Below are 21185 nucleotides of genomic sequence, written 5' to 3'. Positions count from 1 at the left end.
ATCATGGGGTGTACGAGCTGTACCCCTATTGTACGATCGGTGTACGTGCCGTACCCCATTGTACGATGGGTGTACGAGCCGTACCCCCATTGTACGATAGGTCTACGTGCCGTACCCCATTGTACGATGGGTGTACGTGCCGTACCCCCATTGTACGATCGGTGTACGGCTCGTACACCGATCGTACAATGGGGTACGGCTCGTACACCGATCGTACAATGGGGTACGGCACGTACACCGATCGTACAATGGGGGTACAGCTCGTACACCCATCGTACAATGGGGTACGGCACGTACACCGATCGTAAAATACGGGTACGGCTCGTACACCCCATGATCGCAGGGGTACGGTGCGTACCCCTGCGATCATGAGTGGTACGAGCCGTACCCGGGGGGCCGTTCCGTACCTGTTGCGGCGCCAACTCTGCTTTTACGGCTGTTTTCAGCTCCCGTAGAAAAAGGGTCGTACGGAGTGTCGTCAACACGGATCGTACTTCCTGGTTCGGAAATGGCTGCCAATTTACATACGGACGTGGCGTACAGCGTCGGCCAGAGTGAATCCGTATGTACTTTTTATTTGTACGGTGTTTGGTACGAGTCGTACGGAGTGGCGCTTTGGGTTAGGATCGTACTTGCTAGTTCGTACGGGGACGTTGTAGGTGTACGATTCGCACGGGAAAAAGGCTCCGTACAGCTAATCGGAGCGCTTTTTACCGGATCGGAATCGACCCCTCTATGTGTAAATGGGATAATCTAATTAAAGAAGAATCTGGATGTATATTCAGTGGTTGGATCTTAAAACATAATCAGTAAAATCCCTAAGGGTGTGAAACATTTCCAAATATGTTCAACTGATCAAACCGTAGATATGGTCACATAATATATGTTTATTTTTTTAACTAGTTGCAGAAAACACTTCTTCACATACACCCACATCATGCCCACTACCCCCAAATCCAACCATAAAAGTTCAGGACTATTCCATGAGTACCCTTTTGCAGGCTACAGTTTTTCAGCGAATATAAGTGCAAGTTGGTCTTTACAATGCACTATTTGAGCAATGTTTTTTAAATGTTTCTTGGTGTGTGCCCACCAAGCATTCCTTGAGTAAGGTGGGCGCCATCACTATAATTCAGCAGTAGGCATTGTCCATCTAGGCACAGCCAATGGGAGAAGTGGGTAGCTAATATAAATAATTTGAGGGAACGTGCACTTATTTATTTATGCATTTATTTTTCAAATGAAGCTTGTAATGGACAGGCCATGGGGCAAAGGTTTCTGATGGTGGAGTCTACTGTTGCCGTCTGGACTTAATCATCTTTAAATGGGACGGGGAAGTGTACATTTGGCAGAAATAGCATCTGCCTTTTTTTACCTCCATCCCCCAAACTCTAAACAAATCCACTAGGTGTCCTTAAAAAGGTTACGCATGTAAGCCTATTTGTATTATTTTCTGGTCTTTAACCCCAATCAAATTAGATTTCTGTCATCTTCTTCAAAGTGATATTCCTGAGATTTTCAGTCAATTAAGTGGTCTGGTTTTCTACCTGGATCCTGGCTGTTTTCAAGGTTACTTAATTACCTAAAACTCTCAAGAGATCTTCAATAAACATGGCAAAGGCAAGATCAGCTGAGCCAAAGAGATGCTGAAATATGGGACAAATGTGTAAAGGGAACTGAAGATTTGGAACAGTTGATGAACAGCAAACTCTTCTAAGGAAATCAGAAAGCACAGCAGTAATCTCTTATTAAGTGTCTGCTATCTATGTCACTGGTGTGGTATCCATGAGCAGATACTTGCTTAACACAACTCCACCATCTTTGTGTGTGAGGATGCAATGTCCCACCTCTGCCTTCTGTCTCATTTAAGATACCCAGCCAGAAGTTTCTTCTCAGGATAAGGCACAGCTGGATGCCCTCAACACAGAGAAGCCTTGTCTTTCTGGAAATCATGTCTCCTGGGGACCAGTTCTACTGTTTTGATATTAGCCCAAACCCTCTTAGTGGAAGTCCCTAAAGCGGGGATGGTTGTTCCCCCTTTAAAATGGGGCATAACCAGAATGGAATATTTGCAAATGCAATAGTTTAATAAATTTCACACCGTTCATGATTTGACAGGCTTATTTTATATCCAAAGGGTGAAAAACCAGAGCTGTCCATTTGCCCACTCATGAAAGTAAAAAGTAATAATTTTGGTAAAAGGTTCAACCCTTCACTGAAGCAGGAACCTGAAGCCAAAGGGTGCTGTGGGGCTCTAGTACTACTGAAATAACCAGGACAACATGAAACACAAAACATTTAACCATTTGGTGATATGAAGGACATTTGTTTCATTCTTTGCTCTGATCCTCCTTTCTCCTTGACCTTTCTTTTCTTCCACGCACATCAATTGGTGGGTTTTATTGCCTGGTCATTTCACAGGGTTGATGGATGTTATCCCAGTATTCTCACTCTTTGCTCCTGTGAAAGAGATAAAAAGACAGAAACTGGAGTTAGTGCGACTTGTGCATGACCTCACCCTATACAGTCCGCTAGGTGCACGCTTGTGGCTGGAGAGGGCTTTAACGCGTTGGCTGCTGATGTCGGCCAACGGTCGTCACGTGCACTACCTTGGTAGTGCTGCGCACGTCCGTTGGCCGACGCTGCCCCACCCGTGTTTCGAACGTCCCACACTGGAGCTGAACGTTCGACACAGCCAACTGGTTAATAAAAACACACTAAACACATTAACACATAAACAATAAACATTTGATATTCAAGGCCAAGATGCCTCCGGGTGAACGTGCGCTTTACAAATACACGTTATGTTATGTCTTTGCTTATTTTCTTACATGAGCCAGTGAAACCACTGCAGTATTTTGCAGATGTCCCAAAACGGTTGTATGACGTTACAACGCATAATTTTACAACGCATGCCTTTACAACGCACTTTTCACATCGCAACATCCTTTACAACGCATTCCATTACAACGCATGCCATTACAACAAATTGTCTAAAACTACCTTTACAACGCATTCCATTACATCGCATACTACCTTTACAACGCATACCATTACATCGCATACCATTACATTGCATGTATCGTAAGTATTGGACAGTACAGGGGTAAAAATTACTATTCTAACTCCAGGAGGTGCAACAGTAGGGTAAGTGTTGGATAGTGCAGGGGTAAATATTACTATTCTAACTCCAGGGGGTGCAACAGTAGGGTAAGTGTTGGATAGTGTAGGGATAAAAGGTTCTATTCTAACTCCAGGGGGTGCAACTGTAGGGTAAGTTTTGGATAGTGTAAGGGTACTATGCGTTGTAATGGTATGTATTGTAATGACTGCGTTGTAATGACATGCGTTGTAATGGTATGCGTTGTAGTGTCATGCGATGTAATGGTTGCGTTGTAGTGGCATGCGATGTAAGTGATGTTGCGATGTAATGACTGCGTTGTAATGGTAGTGCGTTGTAAAAGTTGTGTTGTAAAGGTTATTCCTCTCCCAAAACATAGGGAAACCACAATCTACTCTTCAGTCATGGATTTTTCACACCCTGTTGGGGATAAGTGATGGGAGCTTACCTTCCTAGTAGGGCATTGTGGCACTCTCTTCTGCAATAAAAAGAAGACAGCATAGTTGAGAACAGACTTGAGAAGCAATCACAAAAAAATTTAGCAAACAGACCAATGGTAGAATTTAGAGTTGTTTGGTATGGGAATTCATCAGATTTCTGGAAGAACTCCCACATTCAGATCAAACTCGACCAGTGGAATTTCCTCTACCACATGCTCTATGGTGAAGAGAATTATACTGGTGGATTTTCCAATGGAACTTCCTACAGAAATCTGAGAATGTTTCATTAGCAGCCAACTGGAAATCATTTGTTGATGATTATTGTGTAGACATTGTTTGAGCTTACCGTGGCCCTCACATGGATATATGGCATGGAATGCCCATGCTCTGTCTAGAGAATCTTCCTCACTGCTACCGAGGCGGAAATTAAATATGGGAAAATATTTGAAGAACCAAGGTAATTTTCCTTGTTTTATATTTACAAACAAATAAATAACTCCATACTGTCGTAAAACCGTATAAACTATTTTTGGCCTTGTATTCTTTTTGAGATATTGCATTGCTTCTCTCTGTAAATCCATGCCTATGTAGGAAATGTTTTCTCGGTCATCTCATTGCCTTCTCTGTTTCAGGATCTACTTACGTGGTACCACACTGGTTGTTTTTGCATTTAAGCTCTACTCTACTGCCTTCCAATGGGCTGGAGTACACGGCCCAGGGATGTCAGAAGTGGGGGCTGAAGTCATCCTTATACCAGAGTTACTTCTAAATCTGTTTTTTGAAACCAGCCTGACCTGTGTTTATTCACATGCAAAAACAACGGTTGATGGACAGAATGCAGAACAATGTCATACATTCACCTCAGTACAGAGATCTGGGCCTAAATCCATCGTTTCTTTGCTCACCACACCACCCCAGTTCAGACATGGCCATATGCAAATCAGCCTTGACCCTGTGCCTCATGGGAACAGTCCAGCCCGAACTGCCAAGCTGTGTCTTTCCTGGACCGGAATCAAGCATCCTAGGACCGGTTTCTGGCTATCAGAGCGGAGTGAGCTAAAGAACGGTGATGGATTAAACCCAGATTAGTTGACTGGGGGTGAGTGTTTGTATTGTCAATGCTCCGTCCATCACCACCTTTGGTTTTTCTTTGTTCGCCCTAAGTTGGCAGGGTATGCTCAGACGTGAGTCCCTTGCTCACTTTGCCACTGGAGTCAAGCAAGCCGGGCTGAAGACAGCTGTAATGCCAGAAACCGGTCCTAGGAAGCTTGTTTCCGGTCCGGGGAAGGCATGGCTTGGCAGTTCGGGCTGGACTGTTCCCATGAGGCACAGGGTCAGACTGATTTGCATATGACCATGTCTGAACTGGGGTGGCGGAGTGAGCTAAAGAACGGTGATGGATTAACCACTTGGCTGCTATGCGTTTTCCCCCCCGGTGCTGGGATCCTCCATTTTCCATTATTCATGACGAGCTGGGCTCGTCATGAGCGTGCGAGGAGGCTACACCATGACGAGCCCAGCTCGTCATGAGCGTGGAAGGGGTTAAACCCAGATCAGTTGACTGGGGGTGAGTGTTTGTATTGTCAACGCTCCGTCCATCACCACCTTTGGTTTTTCTTTATCAGCCGTCTTCAGCCAGGATAGCTGGACTCCAGTGGCGTGGAGAGCACGAGACTCACGTCTGAGCCTACACGGCAGCTATCACAGCTAAAACAACCAGATGGTGCCAGATCCTTGATCCACTGTGCTTTGCTTTTTCCTGAGGACAGTTTTTTTAAACTTAGAAACAGGTGCTTGGTATCTGACAGGCCTCTTGATGCTAACAGCAACTATGTTCCAGTTTTTTGTGTGAACTGGGCTTACCGTCAGGAGCCTTTTTGTCAATTGAGTGTGTGCTGCTATAAAGTAAGGGAGGTGCAGAGTGAACAGCATCATGATTTAATGATACAACGCAGGCCAGTAACAGAAGAAAGAAGAAACATTTCAGAAAGGGGAACAATAAACTAAACTGGGGAGTGAAGTTTGAGTGCTGAAGAGTGAAGAAGGTTAAGGTGGGTGCCCTGCAGGGATGGAACTCAAAGTGCAGATGATGGCGATGCAGTGCAGTGGAAACTGTGGGCGCAGTGCAGTATGGCAGCATTACGAATTAAAGTTTGGGATGCAGTACCCACAAGCATAGAGTGTAGTGCTGGTTCACTAATACAGGGAGCAGTAGAAAGAAAATATGTTTAAAAATCCTCTAACAAGGATAAAGAAAAAATTGAGAAAGAGAAATGAAAAAGAAAGCAATAAGCAGGAACATGCAAAAAATAAGAGTAGGGACCCTGGAATATGAGAAAGAAAATAGAAACAATTAAAGAACGTGAAAAAAGGGCATATAGTGCAGAAGAAAAATAATATAAAAAGAGAAAATGATCAGGCACAATGCCACCTGTCAAATACAGATGCACGTGCTGCTTTGGATGATGTTGTGGGTGTAGCGGAAGGCCTTACCTGGGTTGTAGAAGTCATAGACTTTAACCATTCTTGGCTTCCGATTCTCAACCGCGACATCCTGGCGCATCTCGAAGGTGATGTTCTGCTGCACATGAGTCAACTGGAGTAAGAGAGGGTGAGAAGGTGAGCGGACTCATGAGTAGCGGCCCATCCCCAGTCAAAGTGGCGGGCGAGCCGGAGGATAAAGATGGGGAGTGAAGGGGAAGGGGGATAACAGAGAAAAAAAAATAATGATTTTTTTTTAAAAACTGACTTTAGCGCCGCCGTCACTGAGCATTGCGCTCTTCCTGCATCTGGGCACAGGCTCCCAGAATGCACTGCTCTCTCCAGCCCCAGCAACACAGCTGGGGTTGGAGAAAGCTTCACTGCGCATGAGGGTTTGGCCAGCCTGAGACGGCCGGCCAAACTCTCATGCACAGGGAAGGGAGTGCACTACAGGTCCCCAACCAGAAGTGTCATCCCCCTGGACTCACCCCCAAGACTCGTCAGAGTCCTGGGTGCAGGTCCAGGGGATTAAAATAAAACAATAATAAAACAGGTTTTAAACCCATTTTATTATTGTTTTTTTTTATGGTGGTGGCAAGGAGAGCAGCGCTCCTCCACCCCAATGAAGGGGCAGCCGCTGGGACACCAGCCTGGCCCCTCCTTTATTCCAAAACACTAACAATCTAGGAGTGATCGAGTGAATCAACATGAGTCACTAAGTCCCAGGAGCATACCTCCATATGCTCTGCTGTGGCTTGTGTTGGCTCTTTGTCTGGGGTATGTGAAGATGGAGGAATGTTTTATCCTTTGTTACTACTGGTGTGAATTTCAATATATTTTGTGATGAGCAGTGATTAGTTCACCCTGACCTGCAAGGCCATGCTAGAGTTCAAGGGGAGGTTCTTTTGTTCGGTGAGAGATGTTTTTAAATTAACAAATATTGTCTGCTTAATGTCAAAAAATATTTGCAACTAACATGATTTCACTGTAATATACAGAACTATGTATTATGTAGGTTGGCTACACTAGGCCCAAGATAAGCCTGACTCAATCTTGAATATGCTTTGTGATGACCTGCTGGTTTCAAAGAACTCCAGAGGAAGTGTTCCTTCCAAGTGTAATTGTTCCAGGTGATTCCTGTCTGTGGCTCTGTAGGACTATTGTTTTCATAAGTTTGTTATTGCTTTGTGTGTAACTAGATTGGCACACCCATTGTCATTATGTCAAAAAAGGACGAATTAGTATTCCTTTAGTTCAATATTGTTGCATTTACCTATATTGAGATTGTTTGAGCATCCATCATTTAATGCTGACTAAGGGCCTGATTATGATCTTGGGGGGGTGGGATACTCTGTCACAAACGTGACGGATATCCTCTCTGCTGGATATAATGAACTTGTAATACTTCGGACAGGATATTTGTCACGTTTGTGATGGAATATCCAGGGCACAAGTCCTATAAAAAGAAGTGGGGGGACTGACAATATGCAAATGACCTCATGACGTCACATGCTGAACGTGTCCCGGTGTCAGAAAATTACACCAGGACACGTTCAGCTTATTTCTGTGGGGCCCAGCTTCTTGGCAGGGGGGATGGCGTCCACCCTGTGAAAAGAGAGGGGGAACGCCGTGTACCCCCGACTCGAGCCCTGGGAGTATCCCATCCATCAAGATCGTAATCAGACCCTAAGTGACCTTTGCTATATAAAAGAGTTCATTTTGGAGGTAAGCCATGATGGTTTATCCTGACTCTTAGCGAGCAGACCCCTTGTTAGTCTGTCTCTCGCTTAGGACTTAGAATTATTTACTTTAAGGCTTGACTCTATGACAGAACTATTGCTGCATTTGACCAAGGCTTGTCCTAATTTCCCTAAATATGATTTACTAGGCATTTGGCTAACCATATTTTGCCTTCTGTAATGTACTTTAATTATTTAATAAGCTTTCAAGGTTTTGAATGTTTACCTTATCTCAAGAAGGCCTATTTAATTGATTATACATTTGATTTTATTCTCAATATAATCACATTTCCTCATATGTTCTTTAGTACAACACCCCCTGATCCTCCCATGCGCTATATCTTAGATTATCAGATAAGATGGTGTCAGCAATTTTTTCAGCCTCCGCTGTATCCCATGGTCTTGCCAGCAGAGACCTCAACTCCCTGTGGATGTTTGATAAGCCATTCCGTGAACCTATATTATTTGGACCCCACCACAACTGCCCCCTTCCTCTTTCTGAATCCAGATGTTTAGTACAAGGCAGTCCTGCCCCTGGAAACTGGAGAGAAGCAGGTTGACCTACACCCTGTATACGGGATCCGATGAAAATCTCCAACTATCTACAACACTGTCAGGGTGTGTACTTTCTAGTAGAGTTCGGATTTCCCAACTTGGCATGACATGAGAGTTAGAAATGTTAAAGAATACAACATGCTTCTTAGTGAATTCCTGGATTGGCCAAAAGGCACGGCATGGAGGAGAGAAAGGAATATTAAAGACCATTAGAGCAAATTATCATATTGTGACGGGTCAGGCGGCCAGGTAGGGTCTCTCCCCTCGGACTGGTGGAGCCAGGAGGCCCACGGTTGGACGCTTCGCCCCGCCACGCACCCACGGGAGGGGTGTGGCTTTAAGAGGTACAGGGCCGGGTCGCGGGTTGGGTTGGGAGAAGGCGGCAGCCCCCGGTGTAAATAGTGTACAGTCCTGTTAGTTAATGCCTGCCAGAACACGAGCACTTCTCGCACGCCCGTTTTGAACTGAGAACTGCACACTGGTGGTTTTTCCCTCACCCCCGGCCCTTCCGAGTGTACCTAGAGTGGTTCGTGTGTTTGACCCGAGTTTCCTTTCTATTTTCGGTACCGGAGAGCATCAGGAGCGGAGAGACATCCCCTCCCGGACAAAGATCGCCCGGACCCCGACCCAGCAGGAGGACGCTATCTTTGCTTTGACCCGTACATCCCTTCACAGAGACCGAGCCCCTGTACAGATGAAAAAAACTTATATCCCAATAAAGCCATCGCTGAAACCCCCTTTGAAGGCGCCTGTGTTTCTGTTCACCCAGACTCCATTAGTTAGTACCGATCCCGTGGTCGAGACCCCTCCCATCCCGGAGCCCCTGGGACAACTGGTGTCAGAAGTGGGATCCCCTCCACCATCCATCTGTTCGGAAAAGATGGAGGCCCTTATCGACCACATTATTAAAGGCCAAGAGAAGCTGGAGTGGGCTGTGGAAAGCCAGCTTACGATGGCCCAGGCGGACCGTGACCTGTTCACGAAGACCATAACCGCCCAGTTGGAAGGCCTCCGAAACGTGCCGCCTGCCACTCAGTCCATGTCCAGCGAAGCCCGCCTGCATAGTCCCCATCCCGCCGGGATGGCCCTCCAGAAATACGTGCACGGCGAGGACCCGGACGCATTTCTTTTGAACTTTGAGAGGGCCGCTCGCGCTATGAGCTGGCCCGAGGAAAAATGGCCGTTCTTCTTAGCACCTCTCCTCACAGCCGAACCCCAATCCGCTTATTAAGCAGCCAACCCCTTGGGTACGACCCCCTATGCGACCATTAAAATGGTCATTTTGGACCACCTAGGCCTTGATCAAGAGGCCTATCGAGTACGCTTCAGAAAGGAGAGAGGGATTCAAGGGGAGAACCCAAAAACTCTGTTCTTCAGATTGAAGATGGCGGCTGACAAATGGCTGCGTCCGGACTTGTGCAATAAAGAAGACATTCTAAATAAAGTATATCTAGAACAATTCATGGAGGCGTTGCCCTATGCCACTCAAAGATGGCTGCGCCAACATGTGGGGATTACAGTGGAACAAGCCATAGAAATGGCATCCCAGTACGCGAGAGCCCAACCAAAGTCCACTCCATGGGAACAGGAGAAGACCCATAAGACAATGCCTCCGCCCAAGCTGGACAAACAACCTAAAGCTGTGCCCGAGGTTCCCCGATTCTTGAAGCCTACAGGAATGTTGTCTACCTTGAATAAAGGACCCCAGTGCTTTGAATGCGGGGAGTGGGGCCACATAGCGAGAATGTGCCCGAAAAGAAGGACCCCAGAAGAACCCATGGAAGTAGGGTACCTACCGCGAACCGTGATGTACTCAGCGGAAATGGGCAGCACATTCTATGTGAGTATGTGGATGAATGGTTGCAGAGTAAGGGCCCCTATTAGACTCGGGGTGCAGACAGTCTGTCATCCAGACACGTTTTGTCCAAAACGAACAAATGAATCCCCAGAGTCCTGTCTATATTCGGTGTGTGCACGGGGATGTGAAGCCCTACCCGGTCGCTTCCATCACCATAACGCTACCCCCTAGAGAACCCTGTACAGTCCGGGTGGGGGTGGTGGATTCCCTGCCCGAGGACATGATCCTAGGGACAGACAACCCTGAATTCCTTTCTCTCTTTAAGGAAACCCTGTCCCGACCGAGGAAAAGAGAGGTTCTACCTTCCTACTTGTCCCCTGAACCCTGGGTTATCATCAGGAGTTTTCGCTTTGCTCAGGGAGAAGACCGGACCCTGTTTCATGCCTGGGAAAACGCACATACTTCGGATGGTCTCAACCCCCAGTCATACCCGTGTTTTCTGATAAAGAAGGAGTTACTATACCGACAGAACAAAGAAGAGGGTGAACTACAACTGTTGGTACCCCAATCCTTTCGGGAACAGGTGCTCTTTTTCGCTCACGCCCATTTAACAGCCGGACATGCAGGCAAGGAGAAAACTACAGAAAGCATCATCAGGCACTTCTTTTGGCCTGGGATCTATAGGGGCGTACAGAACTTCTGCGCTCAATGCGAAGTATGCCAGAGAAGAAATACCCACAGACCACCCGCTGCGCCCCTCCAAAGGATGCCCATCATAGGCGTCCCCTTTTAACGCGTTGGTATGGATATAATCGGGCCCTTGCCGAAGTCGGGTCATGGACATTTGTATGCCCTGGTGATTGTCGACTATGCGACCCGGTTTGTGGAAGCCTTTCCTTTACGTACGACCACAACCGCAGCGATAGCCGAGAGATTTGTGGAGCTGTTTTCTTGCGTGGGGTTTCCCAAAGAAGTGCTGACGGATCAGGGGACCCCTTTTACCTCCAAAGTAATGAAGGAGGTGTGTGCTTCATTGGATATCAAACATCTGAAGACATCGGTGTATCATCCCCAAACCGATGGCCTCGTTGAGCGGTACAATCAGACACTCAAGCAAACCCTGAAGAAGATGCTGACCGCAGAAGGACCCACCTGGGAACGACTCCTGCCCATAGCCCTGTATGTCATACGGGCCCAGAAACAAAGCAGTCTGGGATGTTCCTCCTTCGAGCTCCTACATGGAAGACTGCCCCGGTCCCTCCTAGACATCACGAGAGAAATGTGGGAAAACGAGGAATCCCAAGAACAGAAGAGTATGTTGGAATACACCACGCAGTTGAGGACTCGCTTGGGGAAGCTACGAGAACTGGCTTACTCCAACCTGGAGCACCATCACGAGAGATACAAAAAAACGTACGACAAAGGCAAGAAACTGAGAACCCTTGACGTCGGGAAGTGGGCTCTGGTGCTGTTACCCTCCATGAGTAACAAGAACAAACACGAGTGGCAAGGCCCCTTTAGGATTATCGACTCCATCGGTAAAACCACCTACAGATTACGTCTCTCGCCCTCTAAAACCCAAACATACCATATCAACCTCTTGAAGGAATGGGTGGGACCGATACCCAGAGCAGACCACTTCATAGGGCAGACCGACAACCCCAACACCTCGACCTTGGAACAGCTGGTGGTCAACCAGGGGTTGACCTCCCAGGAGAGAAGCGAGTTGGCCGAGGCCCTGACGCCCTATGCCGACGTCTTTTCCGATTTGCCAGGAAGAACCAACCTGGCCGAACACCGAATCGAAACGCTTCCGGGAGAAGTGGTAAAACAAAGACCTTACAGGATACCAGCAGCCCGGAAAGAAGCCGTCCGACAAGAGGTCCACGACATGCTCCAGTTGGGAGTCATCCGGCCCTCCCAGAGCCATTGGTCGTCCCCGATCGTGATGATACCTAAACCAGATGGGTCCAAACGCCTCTGTATGGACTTCCGGGCATTAAACGCGATATCTCACTTTGACACCTACCCCATTCCTAGGGTGGACGATCTAATCGAGAAAATAGGAGACGCCAGATACATCACCACCATAGACCTCACGAAGGGGTATTGGCAGGTGCCTCTTCGTGAGGAGGACAGAAAGAAAACCGCCTTCGTGACGGACGAAGGTGCATATGAATTTACAGTGCTTCCGCTTGACCTCCATGGTGCCCCGGCAACTTTTCAACGCCTTATGAACCGGGTTTTACAACCATATACAGCATTCAGCTCGGCCTACTTAGACGACATCGTTATTTACAGCCAGCAGTGGGAGGAGCACCTTCTGCACTTACAAACCATTCTGACAGCCCTGAGGAGAGCGGGACTCCACATAAACGCAAAGAAGTCACGAGCCGCTTTCCGGAGTGTAAACTACCTGGGATACGTGCTAGGGGAAGGTACCATAGCGCCCCAAAGTGAGAAAGTGAGGGTAATTGCATCAGTCCCATTTCCCACCTCTAAAAGAGACCTCCGGGCCTTTCTCGGGCTGGTGGGATACTACCGCCGGTTCATTCCCGGTTTTGCCGAAGTGGCAGCCCCATTAACCGACCTTCTCCGAAAGGATACGAAGACCCGGTAATACAGTCATCCCTCTCCAGAAGCCATGAAAGCATTCCATGTCCTGAAAACCACCATGACTACCGCCCCCGTTCTGGTATCTCCCGATCACTCCAAACCCTTCGTGTTAGCCACAGACGCCTCCAATCAGGGGATAGGCGCCGTATTGTCCCAAGTCAGCAAGGAAGGGGTAGAACATCCGGTGTTGTATGTAAGCAGGAAGCTATTTCCCCGGGAGTGCAAATATTCCACCATTGAAAGAGAGGCACTGGCTATAAAGTGGGCAATAGAGAAACTAAGGTACTATTTGGAGAGAAAACCATTCATCCTACATACAGACCATGCCCCCCTGAAATGGATACATCAGAACAGCAGCCACAACCCTCGGGTACTACGGTGGTTTCTGTCGTTACAACCATACTCTTTTACGGTACACCACCGAAAAGGGAAGGAAAATGGCAACGTGGACTTCCTTTCCCGTGTGTTCCCTCTCCCCGAACGGGAGAAGCCAGGGGGGGAGGAATGTGACGGGTCAGGCGGCCAGGTAGGGTCTCTCCCCTCGGACTGGTGGTCCGCCACCCCCCTCTCACCTTACACGTTTTCCCCACAGCTCCCATCAGATACATGGATCGAGGAACCTGAGTCCGGATGGCCGGACGAGTACACGACGTTCGGCTCCTTTAAGGAAACGGCCTCGAGGGACGAAACCCCGCCCCTCGCGAGCGTCGTGACGTCAAAAGGAGGAAGTAGCGGATCAAGGACGGACGGCGATTCCCTGGAAGCGGTGGAGAACAAGGAGGACGGAAGGCGGTATCCAGAGACCCGAGAGACCGAGGACGACAAGCCAGGAGGCCCACGGTTGGACGCTTCGCCCCGCCACGCACCCACGGGAGGGGCGTGGCTTCAAGAGGTACGGGGCCGGGTCGTGGGTTGGGTTGGGAGAAGGCGGCAGCCCCCGGTGTAAATAGTGTACAGTCCTGTTAGTTAATGCCTGCCAGAACACGAGCACTTCTCGCACGCCCGTTTTGAACTGAGCACTGCACACTGGTGGTTTTTCCCTCACCCCCGGCCCTTCCGAGTGTACCTAGAGTGGTTTGTGTGTTTGACCCGAGTTTCCTTTCTATTTTTGGTACCGGAGAGCATCAGGAGCGGAGAGACATCCCCTCCCGGACAAAGATCGCCCGGACCCCGACCCAGCAGGAGGACGCTATCTTTGCTTTGACCCGTACATCCCTTCACAGAGACTGAGCCCCTGTACAGATGAAAAAAACTTATATCCCAATAAAGCCATCGCTGAAACCCCTATTGAAGGCGCCTGTGTTTCTGTTCACCCAGACTCCATTAGTTAGTACCGATCACGTGGTCGAGACCCCTCCCATCCCGGAGCCCCCGGGACACATATGTAGACATTTTTCTCTTTCTCTTTTTCTCTCTCTATCTCTCATCTTTACTCTCTGTTCTCTCTATTTATTTTCTCTTGTGTTTCTTTCTTATTTATCACTTTTGTATGATGAAAAGTAGTTTTTAATTACAACTATTTCTTTCTTCAGCTATCAATTTTTTACCATGCCAACAAGTTGTCCTCATATCACTTCTCAGAATATCAGAAATGCCAGTTAGTTAGGTGGGGATGAAGCGTTTAGCTTCCGTTGAGGAGAGAACAGTCAGATAGCTGTGTCAGGGATTGCAAAGCTGGTGAGAAAGACAAAGGTGTGTGAACCTCTGAATGCCACTGAAAGGACCTGCTCTCTTCTTGAAGTGTTCTGGAGTCCTAATTGTGGTCAGGAACAATCAAAGGCCTTCTTGCACGGATCTACCTTCAGTGCTCTCTTGAACATTGGTGTAAAGGGTCAGCCTTGCAAATCAGCCTTCAAGAGGGTTGGGTTAAGATCATTCCAGACCCTTGGTTCAGGAATTTCATGGTCTTTCTCTGTTTATTGTGTCTCTTGCAGTTGAAGTTTGATTTCAGCACAAGCCCTGTGCTTTGAGATGTATTCAGGTATAATCATTTGTAACTATTCCAGGTCTTTTCTCACACAACCCAAGTAAAGAGTGCACAGAATCTTGAATGTAAATGTTTGCTCAACTGGAAGCTAGTCAAGCTTCTCCAAACAGTGGTGATGCGACTGATTGTCTCAGAATTAGGCAAGTCCTGCTGCGTGACTCTGAACCGTCGGGGATATTTAGATGTGTTCCTTTGGTGTTCCCTTGGATACTGTGCTAAAGTGGCAGGACCAGTGTATGACAAGGGCATGCTATTTTTTTTGTCTAGAGAATGGGGCAAGCCACCTCAACCTCATGGAATGGAAGTTGGTACTTCATGCTACACCTGAGATCTGATGCTCAAAATAGAACTCCTGATCAACCCAAACCATCTGCTTTTAATTGTCTGTAACAGTGTTGGGATTTCAGTGTCCAAGTTATTCCATAAGAGATTTTGATCTCGAGTTTTGTCCAACTGGAGGTAAGTTCTCCTTCATCCAGTAGTGGATGTGTCTCCAGTAGTCCATGTCCTTACTTCTCTATTCCTCAAAGCTCCTGATCTGGATATAGATCTGAGTTTCATACATGTCCATGTGGCACAGCAGTCAATGAAGTGAAATGACCGTAACCCTTCTCGGAGGTGGCACCGGATATGGGTTTGTATGATGATTCATGATGCTAAAGAACTCATTCTGATCTGCTGACGGCTGTTTGACCGAGAGGGCGAAAGCTCCTGTAAAGTTGTGCCTGAACAGCTGGCACTTTTTCTTTGTAATCAGAAGCCTTTTTTTGGTATAACTTTTCAGTGTAGTCTGTAAAAAATTACCTTTGGTTCATGGAAAAAGTGTTTGACTATCTCTGGGCCTTGTGTGTTCCAGGACCATTAAGCCATCATATGTAGTGTCTTTACCATATTAGCAGATTCACGCCTCCAGTAGTACCTACTATTTATTCTCAATAACCATGGTTTTGCTCTATGTCTTTAGCAGATGTTAAACCACAAGGGACAACAACGGCTCCCAAGTATTTTTCTAATGACTCATTATGAAGTTGTACAACTAAGCGGAGTAATTCTTTTTATTTTTAAACCATCTTTAGGTGAATTTTATCTTTTAACTCACTGTGATGATACAAACGGACTAAAACGGACACTCACAGGAATATTGTTAAAGGAAAAAATAATAATTTTTAGAGACTAGACATCGTTCTATTTTTTATTTCTTTTTCTTCGCTGATATATGTTTCTTATTGTAATGATTTTTATGAATCAAACAATAAAGTTCTCTCTCTCTCTCTCTCTCAGACTATGGTTGGGTGGAGTTGCAAAAACATTTCCTCCATAACTTTATGAAGTTTACTTTTCATGAACTTCACAAACTTTGCTCCACTTGTTGAAAAATAAATAGTGGTAGAAAAACCCTAGACAATCCACATTTAGCAGAACTCACAAAGAACGTTTGTGGGTAAACTCTCTTACAGAAAAGAAACAAAATGAGCAAAGTCAGAAATGTTTTGAGATGTCAATGCTTGAAGTGGTAAATTGGCCTTCTTCAACCCATCTCCAGGGCAAAGATTAAACTTTGCCGACTCTTATGTGTGACTTCTGACAGGCTGGTGCTGGGAGGTAGAACAAGAGTCTGTATTTTTCATGAATGGGGAAGGCTACTGATCTACTGGGTCAAGCATGGTCTTCAACCAACAAACAAGGTAGTCATTGAAAAATTCTAGAAAGCAGTGACTGACACCTAGGAACTAAGCTGCTTCGTGAGGCGATTTTCCACAGCGTGATACCTACTCTGTGTAATGGTATCATAAAAGCTATGCCTCATTGATGGCACATATCCTCAAACTTGTCTGGAGTAAGGCACCAGGTCTCACCTGGTCTCTATGGTAGCTTTGTAGAACTTCCTTTGTTTCCCCATAGAGAGACATCAAACCGTGGTAAGCCATGTATATGCGCACTCACCTCCACCATGTAAATGTTAACTTGTAGTTGTGTCTGTTCTATTCTCCTCACCAGGAGATTATTTTCTACCTAAAAGTAAAAGAAAGAAATTAAAGAAAATGTGAAAGAGGAAAGGATGTGAGAGGTAGAGTAGAAAGAAGAGAAAAAAAGCAAGTGAAAAGGAAAAGTTCATTAAACTGAGAGGAGTAAAAATTGAGAGAAAGACATTGGATACATAAAGAGACAACATGAGAGGTGAATTTAACTGAAAAAATAGGAAGAAGCAAAGAAAAGACAAGTGGAAGAGAGAGTAAAAAAGATAGTAATCTGATGAAAAATGGAAGACAGCTGAGAGTACAAAGTAAGACAGAATGGGATATGAAAAAGGGGAAAACGAAATATTTAAGGAATGGAGTGATAAATAGCTGTTCCTATAGACAGACATTAACTTGTTTGAGAAAAAGAATTATACAAATATGTTCAGCTTTGAGAGACAAGACAGGCGCCAGCCCACAATGCAGTTGTAGTTCATGAACAACTTTGCGTGTATGGCAAACACCAAGCTTTTCATGTCACAATGTGCGAAGACCTTCTGTTGAAAGGATTCTTTACCATGTGAACAAGTACATTTAAGTGAATCTTCAGTTCTTCAATTCTTGGTCTAATATTAAAATTACTACATAGAAATTTATCAAGTTCTTGTGCAAGAGATAATGATTGCTTCAACCTTCCACACCTTCTTTTATTTTGTGCTATTTTAATGCTAGATATTATTTGTGTCTCTGCATAGAATTTCAATTCACTATCTTTCAGCACTTGTCCTTTCAAGGGGGACCAGTGGCAAACCTGGAGCACTAAATACTAGTTCAGCTGGGGCATGCTCACAAAGACAGATGCGTTGAACATTATTCTGTGATTTCTAAGTATAATGAAATTAAATGTATTCCTGAAAATTGTTTGTATCAATTGGAGAGAAACAGTAGTTAGAAATCAGTTTTAGGGATTAAACACAAAACAACCTTAGGGTTAAAAGCCTCTGTTTGATCCTGCACAGCCTCATTACATCTTGCTTTTTGTGTTTTCCCGGGTCTAAGATCAAAGCAACACCATCTATGATCATTACAGTTCTTCAAATAAATGTAGGTCAAGGTTGTTACTTGAAAAAGGCCTATACATCATATTAACCCATATTCAACGTGAACAGATTACTGATCCAAGGCCCTGATTTTAGTTTATAGTTTAGATACAGGCATTCATTCATTCATCCTTTGTAGATAGTACCTACCCTACTATCTCCTTCTTTGTGTAGCTGCCAAAAACATATGGCCTTTATAGAGGTACACAGTAAAAAAAAAAACGGAATCTTGTTTCCCAAGAAGTGTTTTGGGATTTGTTGAGGGAAAAACTCATGCCCCAAGCTTGCGTGCAAAAATTATATGGTAAAAAAAAAATGACCAAGAAAAATATTTCTCTTGCAAGGCCAACTTATAATGCAATACACAAGTCTAAATGAATGAACATGCACATCTACAAACATCCCGAATAAAGAACATTTACATAATACAGAACAGCGATCTTATAGTGCGTTGCGCCATTTATTCTATTATAACAAATAGCAGAGGGCAGAAATCAAGTCCAGAGAAGTGAAATACATGCAAAGAATACGGGGGCGCTAGGTGGCGCACTGGTGAATGGTCGCCTTTGCGTGAGGCTCCCACCGCCCGGCGAGTAAAATCCGTTAAATTATCCTGTTCACGGCATCCCTTCGAGCTGTGCCTGCGTCCATCTGTGCGGTTGGTACTCCGGTGCACACTGCCTGAGTTTGGTCCTATTCGGTGGTCTCCAGCGACCGGTAGAGGCGACGATATCCCCAGCGGAGTTGGCCTGCGGAGGGAGCGTCGCTGGTGCTCGGCTGGGCTGCCTAGGTGAGGCCACGGCTTCTCCGGTGGCCCTGGGCCGCATTGGGCGCGAAAACTGCCGGAGCTGTTTTGCCCTGTGGCGTGAGCCTGAGCCCCTCTGCTAATCGCCTGGGAACCACTGGCGGAGGGCACCGCTTCTGATGTCGCTCCCCCCCACACTGAGAAAGATTTATCAGGCATTACCGGGGGGTCTGGCGAGTGGCTCACTGCTTTCCGGGCCGCGTTGGCCCTCCCGCCTGGACACCTGGTGGGGGAGCCCTCTGGACCGGTGGGGCGGCGGAGGGCCGGCTTTCTGGCGACCGGATGCTATGCCACAGAGGGGCAGCATATTTTGTGGTGAGTGGACATCTGCACGACGTCGCGCTTGAAATTAGATTGCTGCGACACTGGGCTTAAAGGTCTACAGACTCCCTCCAGACTGCTATAACATCTGCCCTTGCACCCCGGTGAGGTGGCGGACCATCAGGAGCTAGCCTGGGTGGGACAATAGCGCCTTCCTGGAATGATCAGTGGGATCCTATTGCTCGGTAGCCCTTCATCGCGCTGTGTCGCTGGGAGCGCGGCAGCCTGCAGTAGCGCCAGAGGTTCGAGGCCTGGTCGATGGTAACAACTCTATAGCTGAACGCGGACTGCGGCTTGAACCCCACCACCGCCGTATACTTGGGCTCGGCTGCATAGTGTGCAGAGTAATCTGCGGTGAGTGGCCTGCTGGTGAGACACACCGGAGTGGACTGGGCAAATAGCGGTGGACTTTCCTGCCTTATCCAACTCTCTGCCTCGTACAATATTAGACGAGACCTGTGGGAGGCCGTGCGAGGATCAACAGCCCGAAGCTTCTACCTGTGCTCTCTCCCTGGGAACTCGGATGCACTGGGGAAGGGGTGCCTCCCTGCATCTTTGATACTTTGCTGCAGTCACGTTTTTTGCTATCTGGCATATCTGCCTTGCTGTGATCTTCGCCGGTGCCCTGGTGCGCTATTGTCTTGAGGAGATATCTGCCGGATTTGTGCAGTGGTGAGAATGGGGAGACCAGACACGAGACAGCCGAAGATCACGTTCGAGTCTGCCAAGAAGCTGAACCGTGCCGGGCCGGACCAGCAGCATCAGGCTGGCACTAGCAATGACTCTGGGGATCCATCTGGCGCCTCCTCGGATCTCAAGGAAGTTCTTCGTGAAATGCGTCAGGGGTTCGCAACAATAGCTGACAAAGTGGACAGAATGTCATCACGCATGGACGCAGTGGTCCACAAGTTGGATGTCCATGAAGGATGGCTGAAGGAGGCGGAGCAGCATATTTCGGACTCGGAGGACACTGTGACGCGGCACACGTCGCAACTCTCCAGGATGGACAATCTGCTACGGACTATAGCAGCCAAGAATGAGGATTTGGAGGCGAGAAGCAGACGCAATAATATTCGCATAGTAGGTATTCCGGAGACGACCAACGTGGGCAAGATGGAAGACTATGTGGAGAAGTTATTGCTGGCGGCGGTTGGCTCCGAGGCCTTCTCGCCCCAATTCATAGTGGAGAGAGTGCACAGATCCTTAGGCCCCAGACCTAAACCAGGCGCGCCTCCGAGACCTATCATCGCCCGCTTGCTTAATTATAGAGATAGGGATGTGGCCCTGCAGCCGGCCCGTAGCGCCAACTCCCTCTCGTTTGATGGCAACAGCTTTACCATTTATCCGGACTTCAACTGAATGGTACAGGAGAAACGTCGGAAGTTTCTTGGGGTAAAAGCCAAACTACGTAATCTGCAGGTGGACTATGCACTGTTTTATCCAGCCCGCCTGCGAGTGACGTACCAGGGGCGGCAAAAGTTTTTCACAAACCCGCAGCAGGTGGAGGACTTCGTCAAACACTTCAAACGTACTGCGCAGCTAGATGGGGACGGGGAAGAAGCTCCTGACCCACCCCATGGGAGAATGGATGAGGAAGAACAGTAACTGTGTTGACCTTGAGAACTTGTCATTGTGCTTACCACTTGTACGTGAGTACTGAACTGTATTTGGGACTTGTGCTGATGCTAATTCTGATATGGTTTGGAAATGGCGTGGTATAGCTTATGGGATGCCAAAATACGTATCGCTGGGCACCCCCTCTTTCCACTGCCTTGGCTGCGCTTGTCCAAGTGGCTCCGGGGGGTGTGAGGGGTAATCGTGTTGCCACCTGGAATGCTACCCAGCGGGAAATACCTTTACTGTTACAAATGTCTCAGGGCGTGTTTTAGCCCTTGTTCTCTGGGAGGTTTGGGGAGAGATGGGGAGGGTAGAGGGACTGGCAGGTTGGGGTTGCTTCAGTGGGAGGGAGGGAGGATGCGGGAGAATGAGTGGGGGTTGACAATGTTGAGTTGATGCGATATACACAAACGTGCTTTGAGCCTTTCTGTGCTGTATTGGAGTGTAAGGTACTGGTTATTGATGCAGAGGATTAAGCTATTTGCGACCTATGGTGGAGGCGGGCGATGTGGCAGGGAGGGTAGTCCAATATGGCCCACCCAGACAGGGTGAGATGCCTAGAACTAAAATTGATTGGTGTAGTACATATGCACAACATCTCTAATGGGGGAGATAGACGTTAATAAATGTACGTTTTTATCATGGAA

General features: G+C 47.1%; 1 protein-coding gene across 1 annotated transcript in view; it reads right to left on the bottom strand.

The window, feature by feature from the left end:
* Positions 1–2103: 2103 nt before the first annotated feature.
* LOC144768023 (alpha-2-macroglobulin-like protein 1) overlaps positions 2104–21185 on the bottom strand; it is a 304226-nt gene continuing 285144 nt past the window's right edge. The window contains exons 33-36 of the mRNA XM_078651421.1: positions 16682–16750; positions 6055–6157; positions 3570–3599; positions 2104–2460 (exon numbers count right to left, since the gene is read on the bottom strand). Coding sequence (XP_078507547.1) covers positions 3574–3599; positions 6055–6157; positions 16682–16750 — 198 coding nt within the window. The 3' untranslated portion in view covers positions 2104–2460; positions 3570–3573. The remainder of the gene's footprint in view (positions 2461–3569; positions 3600–6054; positions 6158–16681; positions 16751–21185) is intronic.

The sequence above is a fragment of the Lissotriton helveticus genome, chromosome 7 (assembly GCF_964261635.1).
Source record: "Lissotriton helveticus chromosome 7, aLisHel1.1, whole genome shotgun sequence".
Classification (NCBI taxonomy): domain Eukaryota; kingdom Metazoa; phylum Chordata; class Amphibia; order Caudata; family Salamandridae; genus Lissotriton; species Lissotriton helveticus.
Note: the sequence above shows the minus strand (reverse complement) of the source record. Positions and strands in the feature narration are given on the sequence as shown.